Genomic DNA, 10,626 nt, shown 5'->3' on the forward strand with positions numbered 1-10,626 from the left:
CTTCACAAAGAGGAGCCAGCGGTCCATTAGCGCAGAATGCTAACAGTTGGTGGGACTCTGGGAAATCTCAGAACATTGTCATGTGGAGACGAGCAGAAAGAGAAGCCTGTGTGTGTGTGTGTGTGTGTGTGTGTGTGTATGCATCTGTATCCCTGTGTGTATGTGTTTCTGTATGTGTCATCTCTGTGTGTCCAACTCTGTGTGTGTCTATCTGTATCCCTGTGTGTGTGTCTGTTTGTTTGTAAGTGTCATCTCTGTGTGTCCTTCTGTGTGTGTTTGTGTCTGTCTGTTTGTATATGTGTTTGTGTTTGTGTCTGTGTGTGTGTCTGCCTATGTCAGTGTATGCGTGTGTCTTTGTGTGTTTCTCTGTCTGTGTGTGTCTGTCTATCTCTCTGCCTATGTGTGTGTGTCTGTCCTTGTGTCTGTTTGTTTGTGTGTGGCTGTCTCTCTGCCTGTGTGCCTGTCCGTGTGTTTCATCTGTGTGTGTGTGTCTGTCTGTGTGTTTCATCTGTGTCTGTCTGTCTGTCTGTGTGTGTGTGTGTCTGTGTGTGTCTGTCTGTCTGTGTGTTTCCTCTATGTCTGTCTGTCTGTCTGTGTGTGTGTCTGTCTGTGTGTTTCCTCTATGTCTGTCTGTCTGTCTGTCTGTCTGTTTCATCTGTGTGTGTGTGTGTCTCAAAGGTAAACACGGTTCAAAGAAATTATTAGAAGCCAAATGAAGATAAGGGATAAACATGTTTTCGATTAATGTCAAGATGTATGTTTGGACTTCTGGCAGAGTCTAATCGTTTGTGAGGCGGCTGGCAGGGCGGCCTGGTGTGTGTCAGTCCCTCCCTGGTTATTATGACGAAGTCCCAACTACGTGAACGCTCATTTGTGAACGTGAACACTCAACAATTCTGCTCATAACCTATTAAAACAGAGAGGGAAGCGCAACTGTGCCAACGTGCATGTACACTAAATCAAGTCGTCTATGTTTTTACTTTCATTTCATCTTGTTTTCATAACAGAAGAGAAGAAAGAAATGGACCGATCCAACTCCTGAACACAGAGGACGCGAGCGAACCAGAGAAAAAGCAGAGGAAAGAAAAAGTCAAGGATTTCTCCGTCACCTGATTAGTGGAGCTTTAACATGGGATGAGCGGCTGAAGGTACTGTCTTTATCGTCTGCTCACTTGTAAAACGTTCTTTATCTCTACAAAAGCGGGCATAAAAGAAACCCCAGAAAACATTTCAATGTGAAGAATAGTCCCTTTCAATAATATAATATAAAAGCTGCATTTGGCTGTGATCACACTGGACCCTCTTTTCAACACACTGCACCTTTTGTTCGGGTTTGATCGCAGAGCTCAACTTTAACAGCATCTTACACGACTTCAGAGTGACGCAGAGGAAAACAAACTGCTGTAACTGTATTTGTTTACCTGGTGGCTTTAAGGACCGCTCAGTTCAGTTTAGACTTTATCAGTTCTACTCAGCCTGTAAAAACAGTCACAAGTGGCTACAAGTATATTATCTGTCTAATTTGAAAAGCCTAACTTCAGCTTTAGCCCTTTTGAAACACACCATTACACCTGTGGGACACTTTGGCCTTGGTAGCTCTACTATAGGTGGGTTGTGGTCTGTACTCGACAGATTATACATCACTCAAAAGCTCCACGTCTCCTGATTCTATCTGTACAATGTATTTAAGGATCCTCATATCACCATAGTAACTGCTGACATAGAATTGGTTCAGATTTGTGGTCATGACACAGTATTTTCTTCATAAAAGACACAACTACAGGCTTTACATTCCCATTGAGGCAAGACAATTTATTATTTTACTATGTTTGTGCTTCTGTAACTTTTGGTTCAGTATCTCTGATTCTCATCCTGACTTTTTTTTTTTTATAGAATTTACAAACTGTCATCAAAAGGTTTATAGAATAGTAACCTGATTATCTTTGCTACATTATGTTGAGGCCTGTGCACTGACGTGGAACAGTCTGGTAACAGGTTAGGGGTCAGGGAGAAAAGCCACAGTCCTTGTTCTGTGCAGAATTCATTCACAAGACGTGACTGATGGTTAACCACTTGATTAGATAAACTCAGCTTTGTCTAAACTGTACCAAATGAGGACTGTAGATACTGTCCTGTGTTTTCTTTCTGCATTTGAAACCATGTTTAAAGATACTGGGCTACATCACCCTGTATTAACAATTATCTTCTTGTATTGTTACTGTTTTTAATGCTATGTGAAGACAGATCATTCCCAATAAAGTTCCTTACTAACTATTGAATCACATTATAAAAGCATTATCTTTGCAAATACTATGGACAGGAATAAAAATTGCAGCAACTTCCTTACAGGGAAAATTACAATATTACAAATTACAACATGATTATCTGAACCTATTCTTTGATGATGTGGCTCTCAAACTAATTCACACTGTATTCTCTGACCAGATTGTACAGTTCAAATGATGTTATTTTGATGTTATTTTACACCAAAGTAGCTCTTAACTTTTCACTTTTCCTCTAAGTTACTGTTTATTTGCATAATCCCCGTCAAACACTGACGCACAGATTTATAAATAAAGGTTGTTAATATCTGTCAGCCTTCCAGGAACTCTTGTTACCTGTTTACATGTTTCTATGCTCACACACACAGTAAAGGAACTTCCTGTTTATGGCCAGCTGTGCCCCACTGTATCCTGACTGAGAGCCCGACCAGATCCTGGCATCTGAGCTCTGACCTCTAACCCTGGAGGGCCGGGGGGGCCGGCGGGGAGAAAATGCGGTACACCACCCTCTTGGCCCTGCTGACTGGGGTCATGCTGTACCTGGGGATGGGAGCGCTGGTTTTCCGCACCCTGGAGGCCCCCAAGGAGAGCTCGTCATACGACGACCTGCTGAGAACCAAGCAAACCTTCCTGGATAATAACTCCTGTGTGACCGAGCTGGACTTCCACAAGCTGGTGAAGGTATCAACTCGTCACATAATTCATTATTTAATGAATACAAACGTTACTCTTTTTGATTAAAAATGGACAAGACACAAGATGCATGTCCATTTAAAGGCACACTACACAAACAAAGACATCTAACTAGTACAATAATAGTATATTAAAACTATTTTAATATAGCACCTTCAAAACAGTTTCAAGGTGCTTTACAAGTTAAAACTGAAAAATAGAAGGTTAACAATATGAAACAGTTAAAAATGTTAAATATTAAATTATATATTATATTAAAGTGACATCATATTACTTTGAACTAATTAGCTTCCATCCCTCCCCTGCAGGGAGTGGTGTCTGCAGTGGACGCAGGTCTGGATGTGAGCAGACTGTCCGACAACTTCACCAGCCGCTGGGACGGACCCTCCGCCTTCTTCTTCTGTGGCACCATCATCACCACCATAGGTAGGTGGTGATGATGGTGCCTCCCCTCAGGAGAAACTTTTGATGATCCTTCAACTATAAAATGCCTCACCTCTGTTGTAAAGATTACATACCTGATATGCTGTGGAAATGATTAACAGGAAAACAATTTTCCACAGTGAGCTTCTGTAATATTCAGCAGATCAGTTAAAAGACAAAGCTGCGTTCACGTCACAGCGTGAAGCTAAAACTGCTATAAACAAATCACTAAATACTCAGTTTTTTTTCATATCTGTAAATCTCTAACGATGATACGATCCCTAACACTGACGGGGTCTCATCTGGGCCCTGGGGCCACGTTCACAAAGGATCTTTTCTTCAGTCTCATTTTCTACAAGCGATGGAAAATTTATTTATTTCAGTTTGTGACGATTTAACGGCATGCTGCTGGGAAATGTCATCAGTGCTGCAAACAGTATTTTTCCACAGTGGTGCAGAGTCGTACATATCATCATCTCCAGTGTTTCACATTGTAGATGAGCTGACGTGATATTTATCAATTTTACTTATATCTAAAAAAGGCTTTTGTTTATTTTGCACTTGTTTGCTTTTGCAAATTTATTATGATTTAAATCATCAAAATTGCCGATCTGATGAGACACATTACAGACTGTGAGTAGGTCACAGTGACTCAGGAGTCCTCTGCTCTGCCTCTTATTCCTCTCTGACATTTAGTTTGTCCTGATTCTTCCAAGAGCTTCTTTTTGTGTTTTGTGAATGAGGCTTTGGTTTGTCGACAGTTTCAGTAACTCAGGACCATATGAATGATGCTGACGAAGTGTACATGTGTTCTGACAAACTGCTGATTGGAGATTTAATAACACCAACATGTCAAAGCAGCAAAAAACTCTCAAAATGAATAAAGTAGTAATGTACTATTTCTTATTTCCGTCTCTTTAATGCAGTGGTTAGCACTGTCTCCTCACAGTTAGAAGGTTCCCAGTTCAAATCCTGGTTCAGACGGGGTCTTTCTGTTCTCCACAGGTGTGTGTGGGTTTTCTCTGGTATTCCAGCTTCCTCCCACAGTCCAAACACATGCAGGTTGGGGTTAGGATAATTAGACTCTAAATTGAATATGATCATAGTTTGTCTCTGTATGCTGGCTCTGCTGATCCTCTGGCAACCTGTCCTCCCGCCTCTCACACAATGTCAGCTGGGATTGGCTCCAGCTCCCTGCGACCCTCAAATGATAAATAGATACTGGATGGATGGATCTTTAATAATAGGCATCTAATGAACTGGACCCTCATATTTGAAGGAATTCAAGACCCCAACCCGACCCCTCCTGTGTGTCCAAAAGAGATAGATATTTACTTATATAATTAGCTAAAGGTCAGTGTTGTTGTTTTTGTTACAGGCTTTGGGAACCTGTCTCCTCGGACATGGTACGGCCAGCTGTTCTGCGTGTGCTACGCCCTGGTGGGCATCCCCATGTTTGGCATCCTGCTGGCTGGAGTGAGCGATCACATGGGCACCGTGCTGCGCAGAGCTGTGGCCAAGATTGAAACCCTCTTTCTGGTGAGATTGGTCTGTCCTGCCCCGAACACCAAATCCCATTTGGATTTATACGCGTCTGAATCACAGCTTTGCACCTTTGTTCTTTTATCGCTGTCTCAGCTTTTATTTCTGGTCATCAGAAATAAAAGTCTGTCATCTAATTCCCTCTTAAACTGGAGTTGTCAACTTTTAAATCTAATGATTTAGTTGTTTCATTTAATCCAGTTCTTTACCTTGTCATCATTTTGAAACTTGTGACTATCACGACAGCCTCAATTAATCATTATTCACTCTGCCTCTTGTATTTTCCATTTTCTTTCTCTACCATAGAAACGAATGGTCAGGCCGACCACCGTGCGCGTGATCTCGGCGGTTCTCTCCATCCTGATTGGTTGTCTGATCTTCCTCGCCGTGCCGACGGTCGTGTTTCAGAGAGTGGAGGACTGGTCCTTTCTGGAGTCTCTCTACTTTGTCGTCATCACTCTCACCACTGTCGGCTTCGGAGACTATGTACCAGGTACTGACAGAATAGCAAGCGGATTCTGGCTTTGATAGCAGAGACTGACTCAGGAGATGTTATAAACAGCACACCACATTCAATCCCACCGTCTCTGTGTCCAGGTGGTGGTCGTGAGGATGGCTTGTTCTTCAAGCCTCTGGTGTGGTTGTGGATAGTTTTTGGTCTCGCCTACTTTGCCTCCATCCTCACCATGATCGGCAACTGGTTGAGGGTGCTGTCGAAGAGGACTCGCGCTGAGGTAAGAGATTTATGGTGCAGGAATATCTACTAATAGAGGAAGAGTTGCACTTATTTTTTTTTATTCTGCTGATCACGTGTCTCTCCCTCACTCAGATGGAGGAGTTGAGAGCCCATGCCACAGACTGGACCCAGAACATCCAGAACATGTCCATGGACTTCCGCATCCCAAACCCTCTGGAGTTCAACGACCCCTTCCTCCTGCAGCGCCGGCGCTGGAAACGCAGTGAGCGCCGTCGCATGCGTCGGGGAGCCGAGGGCACTCTGGGATACTGGGCTCAAGCGGGATCTCAGAATGGATACCTGCCGAACCGCTGGGGCGGCCTCTCCAGTTCCATGAGCCGGCTGGAGGCCCACTCGTCTATCGAGAGGGCGGTGGTGGCGAAGTCCAGGCCACGGGTCAGTGCTGTTGGAGGGGGAACAGTCCCAAGAGCAGGGCCTGGGCTGAGGGTCGAGCCCACTGTGGGTCTGCACGTGGAGCGAAGGTCGTTTCCTCACCTGCTGGCCCGCTCGTTTTCCGTCCCGATGGCCCACTCCACCTCGAAGCTGAACGCGGCAGCTGCAGCCATGCAGGGAGAATCTCTGTCTGGATCAGAGTCTCTGTATGACTCCAGATCAGACGGCTCCTCGTTCTCCTCGTCCTTCCTGGCGCTCCACCAGTTCCAGCCCTGCTGCACCATCAGCACCATGGAGAAGGGAGGAGCGAGAGCCACAGACATGGACGCAGTACAAGAGAAATACAAACTGCTTCCAGCAAAGAAATGTGGATCTGTAGCAAACAGTACCTACAAACAATCACATACCCCAGCCTTTCGCCCACGCTCCTCCCCTCCTCCCCCCTTTTTACCTCATTCTCCGCCACAAATTATCCTTCCCTCCCCTCCCCTCAACACGGCCTCCTCGGCCAGTTGCCAGCTACTGGATTTTTTCGGGGAGAACCTAGCATACATCGATGAGTCCTCAGACACGCTGAGCGACCGCACCCAGCCGGGGGCGAGCGAGGCAAGGAAGAAACGACCGCGAAAGCCCAAGAGGAGGAGCATGAGGAGGCAGCTGCCACACAAGTGGAGCCCCCTGCAGGTGAGGAAGCCCAACAGTGACATGCAGCCACCATCAAATCCCCCTACACCACCCCCAGACTCTTCTCTGTCAGACCTGCCCTCATCGAAGCAGCAGACAGATTCCGCCCCTGCACTCTGACGACCACCACAGCCACAACATGACATGACAACACATAAACACCCCAAAACAACAAACCTGACACTCGCGCAACATGCAAACCATATCCACATCTCACTTCACAAGTCAGCAGCTAACCCCTGCTATTTATGTTTGACCTCGCAAAGTCAGCCCATGAACTTTGCTTTGTTACTGTGTGATGTGACAAAGTTCAATAGATATTTGCTCAGGACAGAAATCTCCACAATAGAGGATTTATGGCTGTTTTCCTCCACAGAGAAACTCCAGGTTTTTCCTCCAAAAACAATCTAAAAAGACAAATAGGCCTTTTCGAATGAGGGAATTTTATTTGACTTTAAAATCGACCACACCTGCCGTAAATAGTTGGCCGGGAATTCTCGAGGTTTCAGGAGGCAATGAGTCACATCATGATCCAGACATCATTACACATAATTATCCTCTAAGTTGATCTGACTTCCAGCCACTGAGCTCAGTCGATGCTGCTCAGACAGATTCTTCACTAAGTGAAGATTTAAGGTGGATTTGTGAGGCTAACATTTGACGACTGACTAACAGCCTTAAATTCAGTGCAGGGTTTTACGGCTGAGGTGGAGGCCACTTCCACTAACATCAAAAATGATGTTACGAAATATAAAATATAAGAATGCGACTGCTGTTTAGGACACCATCTACTAACGAAGATAATCACAAGACACAGTGCGTCAAGTTCTTCATGGGTGTCTTTCCACTTCAAATTAAAAAGATTCCTGTGGTAAAACCCTGTGGTGGGTGGAGGAAGTGAACCACAACAACCGTACGTCAGTGTTCACGCTCAAACCAGCGTCTGTCGCCTGTGCGACACTGAGCAAAGTTATTTCTAATGTTGTGGTGGTTACCAACTGTGCCATCGAGTGCCTGTCAACTAGAAGTGCTATTGGTCGTCGGCTGAACTCTGTGAGCTGCCTCGTATTCTCCTCCAGTGACACATTAAAGTGATTATTGATGATCAGTTCTCTATTAACACACACTGTTATTTGACACTAACATGACTTGTCTGTGCAGATGCCTTTATGATTTTTTTACATTATTGTGACAGAATGGAGCTTTATTTTCGTATTTTTTTTTACTTCTTACTCGTTCCAGTGCACGTTGATGACACATCACACCTCCAGCCAATGGCTTTACACTGTTCGTCTGATCAAATGGTCACAGCTCATCGCACATGTCAGGCTCGTAAACTGATTGTAAACAGTGCGGGTTTCAAAGACTTAAGAATATAAAAGCTGTCAAATTTTTTACGAGGATGGTTTGTTGGACTTCAGGGATGCACACAAAGACTTACAGTGAATGTAAACAAAAACTTAAAGTTGAAAAAGTGTGAATATACTACTTACTATTTCTAAACTGTATCTGAGTGTGTTCATGCTGGAAAAGAGACAAAATTCTGAACCCTCAAAATAGTTTATATTATAAATATAAATAAAGATTCTAGAAACTTCTTGGAAAACCAAAAAAGTAGAAAGACATTTTGCTCTCTCTTCAATTGACATATCTTTTTTAGTATATATATAAAGATTTATTTTCAACTATCCTGTGCAAGAGTAACATTTAGTTTACTATGCTACTACGACGGTTTCTGCAGGGTCTTAAAAAGTAAAAAAAGAGTAAAATTTAATAATTAGAATTTTAGGCTTTTAAAAGTCTTAAATACGTTGTTGAAATACTACGTAGTTCTTAATTCTTATTAGGCAGGTCTTAGTTGTGTTAATGTTCATTTAACGCTACTTCCATCATGCTTTAGAATATTGTTTGGATGGCATACATAGTTTGTTATGTCTGTGTGTTGTTCTTTCTCAATGATACAGCACACTTTTTTTTATTTGCACAATGTAATAAAACAACAACTCTGGATACCTACTGTCTCTGCCTGTAGTTTGAGTTATTCTCCGCTGGAGTACTTCACCTTATCTGCAATATGGAGAAGCGTCAGTCATTCTGGGACTATTCCTTCATATCTGTTGTACTTAGATAGATCTTAAATTTCATCCATTATGGTCTTAAAAAGTTTTAATTTGAACTTGTTTAAACCAACAGAAACTCTGTGGCATACAGAGTTGCAGAATAAGTGTGTTGTCCTCTGTCCCCTGGAGGAGCAGTGGATGTGAAATGACCTGAACCCTGAAAGTCCTGAATGAACTCGTCTCTCTGTGGATGTGGGATCACTTCCTGCTTACTCAGGACCAGGAGCTACGACACCAGGCTCTTGTGGCAGCGCGTCGTCTGCCAGAGCCAAAATAAGTAACACACTGTATCCACACACACATTCAGGCTCCCACATATTTTGTAATTTGTTGACAGTGGGCTGGAAGGAGAAAGATATTCACATACACTGCTGACCATCATCTTCATTATGAGTCTGACTCCTGACCTGTGAAGGAGGTTTTTCCTCTTGCTCTGTTTTTCTTTATATGCAATAAAAAAGAAAGTGGGGAGTCAGGATGTTTAAATTGCGTCTCACTGGTGACTCAAGTTTTCATCAGTCTCAGACTGAATATGTGGCATTAAACTCTAAACTTATATCTCCGATAGAGGACACTGTTAGTTTTACCTGAACCCTTCATCTAAACATTTAAATAATCATAATACATTTTCCTAAAAGTAAATCCCAGTGGTTAAATGTAAGTTATAAGTATTTTCTTTTCATGCAATTTTATCCCTCTACTTCTTGACTAGATATAAATATTGTTCTCCACAAAATGTATTTGATAACTTAAGTTATTGAACAAATGCAGCTTTTTACCTTGAATCCAAAAACATGAATCAATGACAGGAAAGGAATCGCAGGATGTCGCCCTCATCTGTTTAACAACGGAACAGCCAGGGCTCTGTGGGTTTGGTCTCAGCAGGGCCTCAAACACCGTTCTGCTCTGCAGATGAACTGCCTGGAGGATATGATTCAATAAGGCTGTGGGCCCAGATCAGTATCTCCTGTTTACTGGTAGAGAAGAAGTAAAAAGGAGATGCTGCTGGTTCCTGGTGTTTTGTTGCCCCGAGAGCAGAATTTCAATGTAACTTTCAAAACAACCGAGGAATGAATTCAATCTGGCTGATTCAGACGGACCAGGAGGTGCATGTGGGAGAGAATTGTTTTTTTACAACCTTAATCAAAGGCTCTATTTTACATGTTGGCGAGTGAGGGGCGTGTGTCAGGAACAAGAGTCATAAATCATAATGTATTTTTCTATGGCCATACAAGCCGGATCTGTGTGTGTGTGTGTGTGTGTATGTGTGTGAATGAGTGAGCGGGGGTCGACATCCACAGCAGACTCCCCTCCCAAGGACAGTGGGACCCAGTGTGAGACAGAGCAGGGCGCTGTGCTGTGGGATAAGTACAGGTTGGATATAGCAAGGGGTAGTTAAGTGGAAAAGACTAACAGATGCTGGGGCAAGTTTACTCAGGGGGGAGGGAGCCTCACCACAGCTCATGCACTAGCACTCTGACACAAACACGCGCACGCACACATGCACTCTCACAGACACACACACACACACACACACACACACACACAGCATTCTCACTGTGGCTTAGAAAAAACATTTTTTACAGGAATGGCTGGAGAACAGTTTGTATCTCTTTAAGCTATTTTAACAGCAGAAGCCGCTCGGATATAAAAACCTGTCTCTCCTCAGTTCAGACAGACGTATCTTTAGCAACGACTGAAGTCAGATATTAAAGATATTAAAGGTTCAGTTCACCAAAATTAATGAAGAAAA

General features: G+C 43.4%; 1 protein-coding gene across 1 annotated transcript; it reads left to right on the forward strand.

The window, feature by feature from the left end:
* Positions 1–2,169: 2,169 nt before the first annotated feature.
* Positions 2,170–7,706, forward strand: kcnk4a (potassium channel, subfamily K, member 4a). The gene is made up of 6 exons (XM_035161275.2): positions 2,170–2,963; positions 3,284–3,401; positions 4,777–4,937; positions 5,247–5,433; positions 5,538–5,674; positions 5,770–7,706. The coding sequence occupies exons 1-6, from the start codon at positions 2,775–2,777 to the stop codon at positions 6,871–6,873; spliced, it is 1,896 nt and encodes a 631-aa protein (XP_035017166.1). The 5' UTR covers positions 2,170–2,774; the 3' UTR covers positions 6,874–7,706.
* The last annotated feature ends 2,920 nt before the right edge of the window (positions 7,707–10,626 follow it).

This window comes from Hippoglossus stenolepis, chromosome 7, assembly GCF_022539355.2.
Source record: "Hippoglossus stenolepis isolate QCI-W04-F060 chromosome 7, HSTE1.2, whole genome shotgun sequence".
Lineage (NCBI taxonomy): Eukaryota > Metazoa > Chordata > Actinopteri > Pleuronectiformes > Pleuronectidae > Hippoglossus > Hippoglossus stenolepis.